Source organism: Haliaeetus albicilla, chromosome 19 (genome assembly GCF_947461875.1).
Source record: "Haliaeetus albicilla chromosome 19, bHalAlb1.1, whole genome shotgun sequence".
NCBI classification, from domain to species: domain Eukaryota; kingdom Metazoa; phylum Chordata; class Aves; order Accipitriformes; family Accipitridae; genus Haliaeetus; species Haliaeetus albicilla.
This window is the reverse complement of record NC_091501.1, coordinates 6,152,647-6,170,144: the sequence shown is the minus strand read 5'-3', so window position 1 is coordinate 6,170,144 and position 17,498 is coordinate 6,152,647. Positions and strand designations below refer to the sequence as shown.

At 40.0% G+C, this 17,498-nt stretch overlaps 1 protein-coding gene across 1 annotated transcript in view; it reads left to right on the top strand.

Moving 5' to 3' along the window:
- The window catches only part of TXNRD1 (thioredoxin reductase 1), a 40,149-nt gene that overhangs the window by 12,430 nt on the left and 10,221 nt on the right, over positions 1–17,498 (top strand). The window contains exons 3-11 of the mRNA XM_069807430.1: positions 840–962; positions 4,334–4,406; positions 4,521–4,640; positions 5,434–5,576; positions 6,844–6,959; positions 8,730–8,955; positions 11,719–11,811; positions 13,578–13,654; positions 15,312–15,468. Of these exons, the coding sequence (XP_069663531.1) occupies positions 840–962; positions 4,334–4,406; positions 4,521–4,640; positions 5,434–5,576; positions 6,844–6,959; positions 8,730–8,955; positions 11,719–11,811; positions 13,578–13,654; positions 15,312–15,468 (1,128 nt within the window). The remainder of the gene's footprint in view (positions 1–839; positions 963–4,333; positions 4,407–4,520; positions 4,641–5,433; positions 5,577–6,843; positions 6,960–8,729; positions 8,956–11,718; positions 11,812–13,577; positions 13,655–15,311; positions 15,469–17,498) is intronic.

The following is a 17,498-nucleotide window of genomic DNA, read 5'->3' as shown; positions in this document are numbered from 1 at the left end:
GTCCTGCAGTTTCAGAGACGTTGAGAATTTTGCCAGCAACTCCAAAGGCTTGAAGGTCCGAAGCCCTGATAAATTGGAGCTTTGCAAATGAAGTACAAAGACTCACTTTAGAAAGAGTATATGAAGACAATGCAATGTTTTTTGTGGCATACAGCTGTCAAAATGCATTTTAAGACTTTTGAGTTGTTTTTCTGTGGTAGTAGTAATCTGATTAAAAAAACCAACTCTTTTGTGAAACTTTAGTGATCACGCTTGATCCATTTGATGCCAAAGTTAGTTGCACTGCTTAACCAAAGCCATAATAAACACAGGCATGTTAAAAAATGTAGGTTTTGTAATTTTTTTTTCTTCTTTCAGTTATGTTCATTCAGTTGGTAAGGCTGCTAAGTGCAGATTATTACAATGTTGTATATGATTGTTGTATTTTCCTACTAATATATGCAGGAGGAGGGGAAAAACACTAATTAGGAAAGTCCAGGGCAGATGAAAAGAATAAAATAAATTAATGGAATGCCTGTGTCAGCAGGTATGTATCTCATCCTGGAGTACACAATATGAGGAGGCACTGGAGTTGCATTGATGTGGAAAACTAAGCTCTGCAAGGAAACCCAGGGCTCAAACGAACAAGAAAATTCATAGTTCAGTATCTAACAAATACTGAGCTATTCAAGGGTGGATTAAGAAGAGGAAATTTTAAAAAGCTAATTAAAAGTAGAGCTCAGAAAATTCAGATGCACTTATATTCCCTTACCACAATATTTGCTACTGAAAATACTAATTTTTGAGCACTGTGGGTAATGTTTCAATGTTCCCTAATCCTTTTTGTTTTCTCTGTTCAGGCACATAAGGAAGGCAAGACTCAGAAACTGCTGGAAATGAACGGGCATACGCCGATGCCGCATGCCTACGACTATGATCTCATTGTCATTGGTGGGGGTTCAGGTGGTCTGGCAGCTGCCAAGGTATGAGAGAGAAAGTACAGATTTATAGTTTCCTTGTACGTAGGCGGGTGACATCCTTAATGTCTTGGAGCTGGGTATCTTTAACAGTCTAGGGGCATAATATTTCTGCCTCATCAGTGGGATTTCTTTTGATGTTAGCCCCAGTTATACAATATTCTTTTCCTTATGTTCCGAAGAAGAAACACTTAAAAATGTCATGGTATACTTCTTAATAGAATGAAACTTGGTCCCCACTAATGGGAGATGATGCTGTTGGAAAAGAGCAGGTAGATATATCTCAATGGTATTTATTAGTAGTTGAATTAAAATTCAGCTTGTAATTGAAAAAGTTCTTTATTCAAAATTAACATCAGGAGGTTTCTAGTTTTATCTGAAAGTGATATCTGTTCAGAAATAGTTACGTATGTTGTTCTAATTCTTGACAATGCATAAATGGAGATGTTGCCTGTACTTAAGCAGAGTTAGGATCTCACCTTTCATTTCTAGGGTCTGGTACTTCCTGCCTGTACCCAAATAATTTATGATTTTTGGTTAGGATATTGCTTTTAGAAGCATATCTAGAATTAATTAAAAGAATCCACAGTGGTGCAGAATATACCAGCTCTTAGAGTTGTCATTATCCCAAATATTTGAAACTTGCTGAAATTTAATGTAAGTCAGTAACTCTCCTTTACATCAGTAGTTAGGCACATCTTGCCTCTTCTTGCTGTGGTAGAATTAACTATTTGAAAGTGAATTGAGCATTCCTAGAAATAAAACTATTTCGTTGCTCAAGACCTGGAGCTGGATTATTCTTCCAGACAGGAGGCATTTCTTTTATTATTGAAGTGAATGAGGTCATTGAGGAGTGAAAGAAAATGAGGAGAAAATATTTCTGGCGTAGCACTGGATTCACACTAAACCTTGGTCCCTTAGAAGAACTTCTGTTCTAATGGAAGAGTGCAGTGCTGAGTGGTGGATTGTAATGTGCCATATGTCCATAACCTGCTATTTTGGTAGTTTACTGCTTTCCCATCAATAGGGGCACTATTGTCATGGCGTAGGATGGAAGATAAGATCTGTAAAAATTCTGAGAACCTGCAAAGAGAAACAGACACTGGTTTTCAGAGGATAGGGATGTTTTAGAACAGAAGAGTAACAAGAGTAAAAGGGAGCTTGCAGTAATGCAAAAACAGTTTGCAGTAATAAAAAGCCATCTGTTGAAATTTCCATAAGGAGACTGCTCTGCTTTGTTGTATACATATGCTACATTGTGAAGCTATAGCAGTGATGTTTATTGCATCATTTTTCAGCTGTGGAACAGAAAAGGTGTGTAGCTAGGAAGACAAATTGTCTTATTCCTTCAACTGAGTGTATAAAGTATATTGCTTTCTAGTGCTCTCAAGTGATTGTAGAGCAGGGCAGAAGATAGTAGATCAATAAAGTCAACATCACTGTCGGTAGTAATGTGTGTATTTCAAATCAGTTTCATGAAGTTGAAGTGAAACTGTTTTACATGCATAAACTTTTGACTTAGATTGTTCAGTTTTTTTTAGAGAATTAACAAACAGTGCTTTAAAAAGCAAAACAAAACGGGAAAAAACCCCAACTACACAGCTCTTATACCAAGTTCCAGGTATCTACACTCAGGTTTGCAGCAGTTTAACTAGGTTGATTAAATGTGTGCTTTTCAGTATGACACGTGCGGTTTTGTGTGCACGTCTTCCTTTTCCTCTCTATATTGTGCTCAGAGCTTGTTATTTTGGAGGCATGTCTCCACGGTGAGTGCAAACGCTGCCAGGCTGACATTGTGCAACCCAAGCGCAGACCCAGACCAAAGCGCCAGGCCACTACTATCAGTTCACACAGAACAGCTCCAGCCTTAAGCAACCTTGTTGTGTTCATGCCGCACTGCGCTGAACCCAGTAAGGTTTGAAAGCCTGCAGGGCAGGTTTTGTTACTGTGGGCATATCGCTCTGCAGAAGTGGTTATATCTGTTTGTGATCTCTACTGAGGTGGTGATGCAATGCTGTGCTGTATTATGTGAGCATATAGCTGACTGTAAGCGTGGGAATCCATGTGTTCTAGTTAGCTAACACTAGTAAAGCTCTTTTAAGCTGTGTATAAGAGTTGTCATTATAAAGGAGCATTAATAATGCATCTGAGTCCCTAAGCACCTTTCTGAGGAACTTTCTCAGAGGTGCTACTAATTAATAGAAATTAGCTTCTTGGCCAACCTTGACCTTTGTCGGAAGCAGAAATACAGTACATTAATATTTTTCCAAAGGTGTCTACAGCCTGCATTGTTTGAAATATGATTGTTTTGCATGAAGTAAGATACATTTAAAATCGAAATTCTGATTGTCAGCTGTTTGGATTAGCAAGTATTACTGGTAGCATAATGCTGAAAGCTGTCCAGCTCCTCCCAAACCAAACCCAAGGCCTTAGGGTAATATCCTGTGCCTACAGTTGTTATTGCTTACATATCTAAGAACTCATCGTGTGATGCAGCACAGTTGTGGTTACTCCAAGTATCAAAGTTATTTTGCTGCATCTCATGGGGGAATCTTTCAGTTTTGTTTCTCAGCGATGTAGTCCTTGCTTAAGTGTGGTTTGTTTGGTTTTTTTGTGGTACCAGTTACCGCCGTCAATTTTTGCCTTTTTCTTAAAAAGCACAAAGGGAACAATGGAATCGGTATAGAAATTCCAGTTCTTGGTATCATTTACGCACATTGATTGTAGATTTGCTAATGAAATTTCTCAGGGGAAATATGAAATAAACCATCATTTTTCTAGTCTGGGTGACATCTGCATGCCCTGACAGAAAAGTCAACTTGCCACAGGTTGACTAGCTTGAAGAGCAAGAGGTGATCCTGACAACTACAGATTGTACTCAAAATCTAGTGTTCCATTCTACTACAAGAAAAAAGATTGGATAAGCACTGTTGTAATGCTTGGCCACGTGACTGCTTATGTCATTGTGTGATGTGGTTTCAAACAAATGTTTGAGAAACCATCTTTGAAGGAAAAACTGCATTAATGAAGAATTTGTTAAAGATGTTAAAAGTAAATGTGATGTTGGGAAATAGTGTGAACAAACTGACAGGATGAAGGAGAGAAGAGGAGGTTTGACTCCCAGAGTCTTCTGTGTATCAGCTGGTGCTGTGCTGTTGTGTAGCAGGATGAATGCCTATTTTTTTCCTTTCATCTTTTTTTTTCTACTGCATGCACAGATTAATTCAGAAGATTAATGACTGTCTGGCTGTTCCCCTGCAAATCATTCATTATTACTTAATTAAAAGTCACAAAGCTTTTCAGCAATGCATGATGTTATCTACTCCAAATTTAACCTCTAATATTTAGATATGTGTCTTATTTAATTTGTTTTGCAGGAGGCTGCCAAATATGAAAAGAAAGTGATGGTGCTGGACTTTGTCACGCCTACACCTCTGGGAAACTCATGGGGTAAATTTCTCTTCATTGCAAACCTGTTATAAAGGAGCTTTACACGGAGACTCTGATTCTCCTTTGAGATCAGCCACACTGATGTGAAAAACACATTCTGTTCCTTTCTCTCAGGTCTTGGAGGAACATGTGTAAATGTGGGCTGCATACCTAAAAAATTAATGCACCAGGCAGCTTTACTGGGACAAGCGTTGCAAGATTCGCGCAAATTTGGATGGCAGTTTACGGAAGAAGGTAAAGGAGGAGAACTTTTTTGCAGTTTTTTTATTTGTGCTGAAAATCCAGAGGTTCTTTTCAGTCGGCTGCTTGTTGCACTTAAGCATGTGCTGGTTTTAACAATGTGAGGCAGCTTCAGAGAGATTACACCTAAACTTAAGCGCTTTTCAAGTCTAAAGCCACAGGGCTTATTGCCTTGCAGCATTTGATCTGTTTATTAATAGCTTCTGGTCATGTTAGTATACGATAACATTGCTGTGTGAATAAAAGCAATAAGGTACTACTCCATTCCTGAATGTAACACAACATCTAAAGGAATACCCCAGAATGTCCCCTGTTAGAAACTTCCTCATAGTTGCAGGCAAGGATTTCTTTTCCCTCAGTCTCTGTCACTACTACATAAGAAGATGAATTTTAATTCATATTAGCTCTAATGTGCATGGTTATAACGCTGGAATTTATTTAGAGTGTAATCCTGTAGTGGGGAACATGCAGAGGCACCTCTCAGAGATGCATAGTCTTCGTTTGTTGAGCAATGTCACCTGCTCACAGCGTGTGTCAATAGAAGACTATTGATAACGCAGTAAGTCTAAATTTTCCATGTTTTAACTTATCTGTTCCATTGTGACCTCTCATGTTGTCTATGCTGATACAATTCTTTGCATTTCAGTAGAGTTACCCTGGAATAGAAAAGGAGTAAGACAAAGGTGACTGGGTCATGACAAAAATCTGTCTGAGAATACAAGGTTCACTATAGAAAAAGAACAACTCACAGACTGAAAGATTAACCTTTCTCTCTTGTTTCTAACAGTCGAACACAACTGGATGACTATGACAGAATCTGTTCAGAATTACATTGGCTCACTGAACTGGGGCTATCGGGTTGCACTGAGAGAGAAGAAAGTCACGTATGAGAATGCATACGGAGAATTTGTTGGGCCACACACAGTTAAGGTACTCCCTAACCATGTTTGCTGCATCTTCTATAGTACTTTCTGAATAGAGATGTGTTTAACCCCAGCCAGCAACTATGCACCACGCAGCCCTATCACTCCCCCTCCTCAGCTGGACAGGAGAGAGAAAATATAACAAAAGGCTTGTGGGTTGAGATAAGGACAGGGAGAGATCACTCACCAATTACCATCACAGGCAAAACAGACTCAACTTGGGGAAAATTAACTTAATTTATTGTTAATCAAACCAGAGTAGGGTAATGAGAAAATAAAAACCAGTTCTTAAAACACCTTCCCCCCACCCCTCCCTTCTTCCTGGGCTTAACTTTACTCCTGATTTTCTCTGCCTCCTCCCCTCCAGCAGTGCAGGGGGATGGGGAATGGGGGTTGGGGTCAGTTCATCACGCGTTATCTCTGCCGCTCCTTCCTTCTTAGGGAGAGGACTCCTCACTCTTCCCCTGCTCCAGCGTGAGGTCCCTCCCATGGGAGACAGTTCTCCATGAACTTCTCCAACATGGGTCCTTCCCATGGGCTGCAGTTCTTCACGAACTGCTGCAGCATGGGTCCCTTCCATGGTGTGCAGTCCTTCAGGAGCACGCTGCTCCAGCGTGGGTCCCCCGCGGGGTCACAAGTCCTGCCAGAAAACCTGCTTCAGCGTGGGCTCCTCTCTCCACGGGGCCACAGGTCCTGCCAGGAGCCTGCTCCAGCACAGGCTTCCCACAGGGTCACAGCCTCCTTTGGGCACCCACCTGCTCTGGCGTGGGGTCCTCCCCAGGCTGCAGGTGGAGATCTGCTCCACCGTGGACCTCCCTGGGCTGCAGGGGGACAGCCTGCCTCACCATGGTCTTCCCCACGGGCTGCAGGGGAATCTCTGCTCCGGTGCCTGGAGCATCTCCTCCCCCTCCTTCTTCACTGACCTTAGGGTCTGCAGAGCTGTTTCTCCCACATGTTCTCACTCCTGTCTCCGGCTGCAGTTTCTGTGCCCCAGCAACTTTTTTCTCCTTAAATATGTTATCACAGAGGTGCTACCACTGTCGCTGATGGGCTCGGCCTTGGCTGGTGGCAGGTCCATCTTGGAGCTGGCTGGCATTGGTTCCATGGGACATAGAGGAAGCTTCTAGCAGCTTCTCACAGAAGCCATCCCTGTAGCCCCCCCCGCTACCAAAACTTTGCCACGCAAGCCCAACACAAGATGCTTTTCAAACAGAATAGTTTTCCCTGTGGTAGGACTGCGAAATACTCACTTTGGACTAATACTTTGTCCACAGGCAACAAATAAAAGAGGAGTTGAGAAGCTGTACACAGCTGAGAGATTTCTCATTGCAACTGGTGAACGACCACGCTACCTGGATATACCTGGAGACAAGGAATACTGCATTAGCAGGTAAAACCGGGCAGGAATATGATCATTCACCATGTGTAAATGCTTTACTTATAAGAGAAAGTGGTGAAGCGTGAGCAGGGCTGCTTGGTTGCTGCTTTTCTTTCCTAAGTAACTTTTTGTTAGGGGAAAGTAAGTGCAGGAGAATAGCTATAGACAGATTTTAAGGTGCCAAAAACATTGGTGTCTACTAGACCCCACAGGACTGTGGGTGGCTGGCTAGGATGGTTCTGTTTCTGACTGATAACAGCAGTAACTGAGAATACCGTAAATCATGTTTGTGTCCATCCTAAATTAATTCATCAGCTCTGCCCCAGTTAGCAGTACACCCACTTCCTCTCTATTCCTTATGGTCTTTCAGTTCACCTACTGAAGCTTTTTGGTAATGAAGAGCACAGTCTGCTTGGAAGAAACCTCCCTGCTCAAATACCAAGGAAAGAGGGAGTTGCAAAGCAGTTGGTGTTGTGAAGCCAGTAGAAATGTATCTGTATTCATTGGGGCAGTCTTGAAACTCAACCCAATTTTTTTTCCAGCTACTCAGTGAAGTTAATTCAACTTTTGGGAATACAGTTTCAAATGTTTAGTTAATTGATAAGACCAAGCAATTCTAGCACAATTTTGACCAAAAAAAAATGTGATATGCAGATGAAATGTGTTCTCATATCAGAGTAGCTTTTAAGTTACTTAATGTAGAAACAAGGGTTGGAATTACAGGCTTGCAAGCCTATAGCAGTGAAATAAATAACTGGCATAATCCTTATGAAACCAAAACACCATGTATGTTTCCCTTCTAATAAGTAGTAGTGAAATTAAAGGTAACAGAGAGCATAGCCTGTAAAGTGGTGCTTTAAAATAACATTAAGGTGGAAGAGTCAGGAATGCCAGAGTTAAAGACTATCAGATTGAGGCTGTCTGTGTAATCTTCACTAGGTTCCCTGGGGGATAGGAACTATGATGTAGCCTTTAATTACACAATCACATTTTATTCCACCACAACATTTGCAGAGAGCATCTTTGTTTAGCCTTTGCAGTTGGTGGCTGAGAAAGAGACACTTACTTTAGATTTAAATCTTTGGAGGCTTCCATTGCTAAACTCTGCCTAAGTCTCTGCTGAGCAAGTGTGATGCCTCCATGAGTGCCTGCTTCCTTGAGAAGCTCTGGTTTTATAGTCTAGGTCCAAAGTGTGGTAGAACTGATGTAGCTTCATGAAGCAGTTGAAAGAAATGGAAAGCAGGCAAATAAGCATGTTTTCCATAATTTTGTACTTCTATCTCTGCCTGTTACTGTGGCTTGCATTAACTTGTTTTATTATCTGTGTGTATTTGGCACTGTGTATGATGCTTTAGCAAAAGGGTAAGTCTTCAAAGAAGTGAAGATGGTATTTTTATCTTAAAGCTGTACACCTTCCTCTTCCTTTTAGCTCTCAGGAGCTAAAATTTGCAGCAAAATTTTTGAAGCAAGATTTAGAGAGAAAAGACAACCTATCTTTTTCAACAATTTTTCTGAAGTTTATGTAAAAAAAACCCAAAACCTCAACATTTTTGTGGTGATTCAGAATTTTCATCCTCTTTTTTTGTGTGTACTCCTAATTAGAACTTCTTAAGCTGTCATGTACTGATCTTGTATTCCAGCTGACTTGCCAAACAAGTTGTTGGTTTTTTTAGTGAGCAGAATGAAGTCCTATTCTTACAGAAGAAATTAAATAAATATAAAGCACAATACAGTCTTCTGGTTGGCTCTAACTTTTTTCTTTTTTCCCTCTTTTTTTACCAGTGATGATCTTTTCTCTCTGCCTTACTGTCCAGGGAAAACCCTGGTGGTTGGAGCTTCCTATGTTGCCTTGGAATGTGCAGGATTTCTTGCAGGTCTTGGATTAGATGTCACTGTAATGGTGAGATCCATCCTCTTAAGAGGATTTGACCAGGATATTGCAAACAAAATTGGCGAATATATGGAAGAACATGGAATCAACTTTATTAGGGAGTTTGTGCCAATCAAGGTAGGCTCAAAGTGATATGTGACTACAATTGATTGCAATATACCTGTAATAAGGTTTTAAGATGGAAATTATTTTAGTGAATATGAAAATTGAATTTGCAATACAGGTTCTGCTATGATATAGTGTGGGTTAATTTTTGTTTTAAACTGACTAAGTCCATAAATTTTACATAATTGAAAGGTACAATTTAGTCTTGGTATTAAAATTTTATGAGTTTCCAGAATTCATTGGTTTTGTTATAATCAGGTGGGTTAGTATACGTTGCATTAAAAATGTTGTTACTGCTGCTCATTCTGGTCCTGCAAATGTTGAATATGCTTAAATTTAGCAGTTGTCCTGAAATCTGTGAAACTTCTTGTGTGCTCGTAATTAATCAGATATATAGTTTCCTGTAAGATCAGGGCCAGTGCATCACAAATAGTCATATTTTTCATTGACAGTTCTCAAATTCTCACCCAGCAAATACTGCCTTATGTACCCAGGACCAGTTGACTCTCCAGAAAAGTAAATGGGCTTTAGAAGTATCCATCTATATCCTTGGCAGGGTCCTTTAAATACTTGCTCAATTTTTGTTGAATTCAGTAGGAGTACTTGTGCAGCCATTTATGTACATGGATAGGCAAATTCAGGTTGAAAAGCAGATTAGATAAGCTCTGGAGCTTTTTCTAATGTAAGATTGCCGTATCGAAGACTTCAGAGGGTGCTAACAGTATTTTTCTTAATGTTGGTTTCACAATAATTAGTGCTCGATTATTATGAAATGGGAAATAATGTATTAAGCAGCTTTCAACTTGGTGTTAAGCCAGCGTGTTACCAAGTTTAACACTTTGGGGATTAAAGCATTAAATTGAATGAAGACTGTTCATTTTCGCCCTTAGCAGTATCAAGAGTAGCTTAAAAAATGCTCTTGCCAGTTACCATGCTGTGGATCTGACCCTCTCTCACAGAGTACAAGAGATTTGCTGTGAGAAGTCAAAGTGGATGTTTCAAGCAACTTTGTTTTTATGCATGTTTGTGTTGCAGAAATCCCATGTTGCATAAAAAGCAGGGATGATTATCTACCTTTTGTTTCAGACATAGCTTTTTGTAGGCTCTACTGGGGGATGAGAAAGAAGGAAGCTGTTTTTACAAGCAGATCATTTCAACTAAATATCAAGCAGGCACCTGCAGATGCACCCTGCAAAGAGCAGTCCATCACCCTAGTCACAAAATGCAGTTTTGTGTATATTACCCTGTCCCTTCACTACCTGTCTTTGATTTCAATGGGAATAAAATCTTTGGCCCTGTTTCTAGTTGAAAATATCCTTAAACTTAAGTTGCTGGATATGTTTTTAGCAGGTGTTCTCATCTCTTTCAAAGATTATTTTTGAAGTTATGCATGTTGTGCTTATTAAAACCCTTTGTTGGGAAGTTTGAAGACAGAAGATGAATTATTATAAATAATGCTGCTTTTGAACAGGAGCAGTTTAACACAGTGATCCTTTAAAGCTGGTAGGATGGCACAGGAGGTTTGGGTGTTTTTTAAATTTAAAAAAAAAAGGACAGAGGAAGACAGAACTTTGTCAGAAACTTTGCTTTTTCTGTCTCTAAGCATGAAGTAGGAACTAGGGCAGTTGTTGAAAAGTACTTTTTCATCGGTAGAATGAACACTAAAATTTCCCAGAATCAAGTTAAGTGTTGCACACTTACATGTCTCTTGTATGTACAGCCAGCCGTAGGAAGCAGCCAGGTACCTTGCTGTTTCCTGGGAGGGTGAGGGAAGGACTGTGGCTGAGGATATTGAGTCCTTTCCTCACAGTCCAGTGAATATTAATGAGGACAAAAGATAACCCACCTATGTAGCTTCAAATTCTATTCACTTTTTTAGCCGATTTATTTATCTGAGGAAAAAGGAGGGTTTGAGGAAAAAAAGCCAGTGGCACTGCTCTTTCTGCTTTACTGTTTTCTGGTATATGGGGGGGTGTATTTTGGTTTTGGTTTTGTTTTAAATAAAACTTCATTTTTTTTTGTTATTACTCTGAACAAAGAGCACAGCTGCAAAAAGATTCGCCTTTGCTTCTTACTTTTTTTTTTTTTGCTTTGCTAGAATAGACAGTAAGCTACTGCATTACTTGAGAGAGAGTGTGCAGCTGCATCCACAGCTAAAATTAGGAATATTTATTTCAGCTGACTGGGGAACTCTGAAGAGGTTTTTTTCTTAAGCTGATGGTGGTTTTTCAGCCATTTAGAGCCAGCTGCTGCCCTCTTCTGCAAGGCCATGGCAGCTTTATATGTCGGACTAATGTCATTGAAACAGGGCAAAGGTCTGTACTGATAAGGGCTGGGCTGTGACAGTGGCTTCCATGGGTGGAAGGCACAATGGCCTTCTAGGTGTGGTTGGAGAAAATGTCTGATGGTGTTTCCAGGTCTTGCAAGAGTTCCCTTCCTCCTCACCTCCTCTGTCCTTAGTTGATACCAGCAGCTCACATAGTGGGCTTGGACAAGAACTTAGCTATCAATCAACTTTTATAAATAGAAATGAGGTCTTATTGTGTTGGTCATAAGAATGAATGCATGGAGATAAAACAAAATGTTTAAATATGCAAGTAGTAGTCATAAATCTAGAGAAAGGTGAAAATACCTGTAGAATAAATGCTTAATTTTAGGGCATGGTTAAACACTCTCAATGATAAGAAGTGGTGGAACAAAGATACATTTGCATATCTTTATTTGAAACTAAACCTTTTTTTTTTTTCCTCTTTTTCTCCCCACACCATGTTGTAGGTTGAACAGATTGAGGAAGGAACTCCTGGAAGATTGAAAGTTATAGCCAAGTCCACAAAGGGGAATCAAATAATTGAAGGGGAATACAATACTGTGAGTCCTGTCTATATACAGGAAGAACGTGAAAGAGCCTTCCATTTATTCTTGAGTTTTTTGGGTGTTTTTATCCATAGTTTAGATTTTTTAAATTTATTTTAATCATTACAATATGCTAATTGCACACAATCAACAGGTAATTAATGTGACAATGTCACAATGCCCAGAATCCATGGGCATGAGTCCCATGTGCCTTGCCAAATCACTTTCATGCTTTTGAAACCTGTTTCTTAGCTTAGGGATGTACATGAGCTTGGTCATGTGGAATCACTTGCAGGATTTTTCCCCAGTGGGATATTTGTCATAAATGATAAGTAATGATTTATAATAGCTTTCATAGTAACTAAAGCATGTTCTGGAGTTAGCATAAAACAGTGGTCTGTGCAAGAGCTAAACGAATAGGTGTCATGTCTTCTCAAGACCTATTGTTGACGCAGCATCTTCACAAAAACATCTAATGCCCTGTAGCACGTCAGGGAACTTCATTACGCACTTAAAACAGTAAAATTGCAGTGTGCAGGTATGCCATTATATGTTTGATTGGCTGTTTCCTTCACCCCTCACCCCACTCATTTTCTTAGGCCTTGATGCTGAAAGGAAAAAAAAAAAAAAGTTGTGAATAAAGTATTTGGAATTACACCGAATGCGTATAGACAAGCATTTGCCAGCCTGGGATTTTAGACTGCAAATACTGTGTGCCAGTGACTTCATTTACCTGTATAGTTTATCAGTCATCCCGTAACAAGGATGTGCCTCAGTGCATCTGAGGGCTAATATTATGAGAAAGTTTAACAATAACAACAGTGCTGTTGCACAGTATTGCAATACTATTTTTCCTGGTCCATAGTAGTGAAAGCTTTTAGCTAGCAAATGTGCTGTCTTTTCATGAAGGAAACTTCTGATTTCTTACTGCTACTACATCTTTCACTGAAATGCTGTCAGTCCTCGTAGAAGCTATGAGCTGTGTGTGATGCGTTTTAAGACCTTCAGCTCTGAAGATCTGGCACGCTTGGTCATCAGAAAGACTTGAAGCAGATCTCAGATTCCTTCAGCGCAGTTCTTAGTTGTCATATGAGAAGCATTGTGTAGTTACCTGGAGAGTTGTCCAAGACTGCAAAGCACATAGCACTTTTCCTTGTGATTAGTAAAGGCTGGAACTTGTTTTGCTTGTTAAGGTAGCCAAGTTGATAGGATGGGTAAGAATTGGGTGTGCTCTGTCCATCATTCTGAACAAATGTTCAGACAAATAATATTCAACAAATAATATTGTTTGGCAGTGACTTGGCTGAGAGCCTGTATAAGTAAATGATATTTTCTGATCGAAACAAAGATTATTTTATGGTCTTTTTACTTGCCTAAGCATCTGAATTTCCTTCCTAAAGAGCCCTTTCCTTATGGAGCATTTTGGGGTCACCTGCTCTGGTAGGGTTATGGTATAACACTTTGGTATAAAAATGTGAGGAAATAAAGAATCTGACCCTAACTGATTTGTTTAGAATACTCTTGGGGTATTTTTCCAGGGAAAGCTATTTGGCTGTATTTAATCAGCCAAAACCTCATTAAAACCTCGTATTGTTAGGTCATGGTGGTAGTGTGGCTTGTCTTGAACTCTGTGAATGTACAATGGGTAACAAAAATACTCATCTTAACGTGACCAAGCCTTAGATACTAATCCTTGGTATATAATGAAAATAATAGATAGCCACATTCAAATGCACTTTTGAGGTTGTAAAAAATCAGTAACACGCATTGCTGTTTTGCAGGTGTTGCTAGCAATTGGAAGAGATGCATGTACAAGAAAAATTGGTTTGGACAAAGTTGGAGTGAAGGTCAATGAAAAGTAAGGACAGATGTCTGTATACCACTCGCTACTGAGCTTGTGTTATCTACTGTTGCAATGGTAGTAGTGCATAGACATTCAAATGCTTTGAGGAAAAACTTGTTTCCTGTTTACATACACTTGGACAGGAGACTATGTAGCAGACAGCTGCATTTTCTCCATTGTACTCCCACATTTGCTTTTTTGATCCTGAAATGTCTATTCCTAAATGCTGGGAGTTAAAAGTGTCTGTTCCATTCTGTCTAGGCTCACAGGTCAGTCTCAGCTTCTTCCAGTGATGGGGCTTTCTAGGCTCTGTCAGTTGTTCCTTGTACTCTCTTATTCCCATCTCCTTGTTTTTATCTCTACTACCTCTTGGGGCAGAGATCTGTTTGTTCATACAGGGTTTTAGTGTGGTGGGGTTTGTTTACATTAAAAATGTAAATGTTACTATATGTTTATTTTGAAATACAAGGTCAAAGTAGCATTCCTTAAACTCACAGTTGGAGTTGGTGATGTGTTTTAGGTATTGAAGGAGTTTATTTCTTGCCTTAGAGCAACCTTTGAGAACAATTTGTCCTGTAGAGGAGCATTTCATGTTTAATGTAGTGAGGTCGTTGCACCAGGGAGTGGAGCTATTGGTAACATTTTCAATAGTGGTAACTAAAACATCTTCTAGGCATGTGGGGCCTAGACGATCTTCCCTTTGAAGAAAAGCCACAGGACCATGAACTTGACTTGGTAGTGTATGGGAAAAACAGTGCAAAGGGCAGCTTATAGGAGCGCAGTGACTGATGTTACTGAACGGAGCTGTTGTGATGTTCTAAATAAGTGGAAATTTTAGTCCACTTAAAATTGGCAGACTCATGTTGTCTTGTCAGTACACATCTTTCTGACATCAGGACACCTATTACTAGCTTAATAGAATGAACTATAAAATTATTAGCATAAACTGTGTATTTGTTAACAGGAACAAAATTGAGAAAGTTGGATTTTAACATGGGAATCACTGCTGGGCCCTCAAGTAACTATGTGACTGTTTCTGTGCCTGTCTGATTAGGTTTCCCTGTTACATGTGTTTCCTGCAGTGATTACTGCACTATCTCATTTGTTAATGAAGTAGGAAATATTAATAATTAAAAACTTCCATTAGCTCAGTACACTTATAGACAAAAAGCTTGCTGGCTGTCCCTTAGGTAGGGTATCTAACAGCTTGACCTGTCTCTGTGTAGAAGCCTGAAGGGTAAGTTTCTAGAAACTGCTTCAGTCACTGGACTGGAATTTCAGTAGTGGAGAAACTCTTTTGTCCCACATCTTGAGTGGGAGAATGTCCCTTCCTGCCATTTCTCAAGGTTGCCAGTACACAGCTCAGCTGGTAGTAGAGGGTGTTTGAGGAAAGGATTTATGCCTCACCAAAGAATTGATTCAGGAGATTAATCACAACTTCACGGGCTACCTCCTTACCCAGTGTGTAAATTCCTGTAGTCTTGGTCAAATTTGCACTACTTTACATTCTTGGCCAAGATTGTAAGATTGTGAGTATGACTTCTTTCCCTCGTACTTCAAATACGTGTCTTTCTCTTAAAGCTAAAGGGCCTAACTCCTGCAAGATTATTTACACCTACAGTCTTCACAGCAGAACACTTAGATCTTTTTTTCTCGTTAATTCAAATTCCAGAACAGGAAAAATTCCTGTCAACGATGAGGAGCAAACAAATGTGCCATATATTTATGCTGTTGGAGATATACTGCAGGACAAGCTGGAACTCACACCAGTGGCAATCCAGGCAGGAAGATTGTTAGTTCAAAGGCTTTATGCTGGGGCAACCAATAAGGTAAGGAACCAGTTGCAACAAAACACTGTCATTGCTCTACTTCTAAGTGCAGAATGCAAGTTTGCTTGCTTATGGAAAACTCAGTAGGCTTTTAAGGATTAGCTTTGATGATTGCTTTAATTTTCCCCTTGGAAAGATATTACTGCAGGTATGTTCTGCTAATTGTGTAGGATGAAATTAATACCTTATGGATTAAGCAGTAGTCTCTTTTTTTTCCTATTAAGGGGTTTTATTTTTCTCTAAGTATAACGATAATAAAATTAACTGAGATCATTTAACTTGTTATTAACTCTACCGCCTTCTCTAAAAGTCAGCAATCATTCCCATCCCATTAAATGCTTTAACTCTAATTCATAGGCAGTTTACTAAACCTACCTAGGGTCCCTAAATAGTGTAATAGGGATTTGTGATGCTCTTCATTTTTAATGTTATTTCCACTAATTTTTCACTTCTCAGCCTTACGTTTTCAATGTAATACATAGTTCCGCTTATAATTGAATATGGACACAAAGGAAGATCAAATGTGCCGACAAGTCAGCACATATTTATATCTGAGAAGTTGAATTCATCAATTCAGTGTTTACATTTCATACTAGTGCAATTGTAGGTTTCAGTCAAGTTATGCTAGTCCAAATAGGAGTAGCACAGGTAGTAACACAGGTACTCGTTTATACCTTATCTTTAAACCAGGAGGAAAGGAGAGTGCCTTTAAAGAACTGTTACCCAAGCACCGTTGACGTGGGTGCTTGTCTCACCTTCATAACCATAGGGCATGAGCATAAAGGCTTTTCTCTTTTAGAGCCTGCTGTATTCATATCAAGTTCAGTTGTCGGCCAGATTTAGAGCTTGATTGAGTTGTTTATTTTAGGTTGGCAGGTATTGCGGTAACAGAATCCTGAATCAGTGTGCATAATGTCATTACATCAGCCAGGCAAAGTTTAAGAAAACCATAGCTGGAGCCAGAATTTTTTTTCTTGCCCCAATACTATGGGAATGTCTTAATTTACATTTTATGCCAGATAACTGTCTCTCAAGGCATGAAAATCCTTATGCTGCCAAAGAAAGCATCATCTCTTTCAGTGAATCCAAGAAATGAGTAACTACTTAGATGGGATCCTGGCTTACATTGCTGTTGTAACAAATCTGCAAAGGGTGATTGTATGAAACATAATGAAGTGTTGTGGATAGGTGGGGAAAGAATAGTAAGCAGCATCTTAGTTGATTCCCGGTCACAAAGGAAGTTAATTGGAGTTGAAATCCGTATAAATTAAAATTACTAGAAATTAAATAGAGCTGACCAGCCTGCTAATCTGCTGTGGCAGAATGACTAATTGGGTGGATATGGGGAGAGCAGTGGATGTTGTTTACTTTGATTCTACTGAAGGCTTTTGACACTGTCTCCCATAACATTCTCATAGACAACCCAATGAAGTACAGGCTAGGTAAGTGGACAGCGAGGTGGATTGAAAACTGTCTGAACTGCCAGGCTTAAAGGACTCTGATGGGCATTACGAAGACCAGGTGAAGGCCAGTCACTAGTGGTATGCCACAGGGTTGGATACTTGGTCCAGTACTGTTTAACATCTTCATTAATGATCTGGATGATGAGACAGAGTGGACATACAGCAAGTTTGCAGATGATACAAAACTGGGGGGAAGTGACTGATGCACCGGTGTCTGTGCTGGGACCTCGTCAGGCTGCAGAAGTGAGCTGACCAGAATCTCACGGAGTTCAGCAAGGAGAGGTGCAAAGTCCTGCACCTGGGGAGGTGTAACCCCATGCACCAGCACAGGCTGGGGACCCACCAGCTGGAAAGCAGCTGTGCAGAGAAAGCCTCAAGGAGTCTGGGGGACAACTTGGCTGTGAGCCAGCAATGTACCCTCATGGCAAAGAAGGCCAGTGACATCCTGGGTTGCATCCCGCACATGCATCCTGGCAGAGCATTGCCAGCAGGTGGAGGGAAGCGACCTTTTCCCTTCCACTTTGCTTTGGTGAGACAGGTTTGGATTTTGTGTCCAGTTTTAGGCTC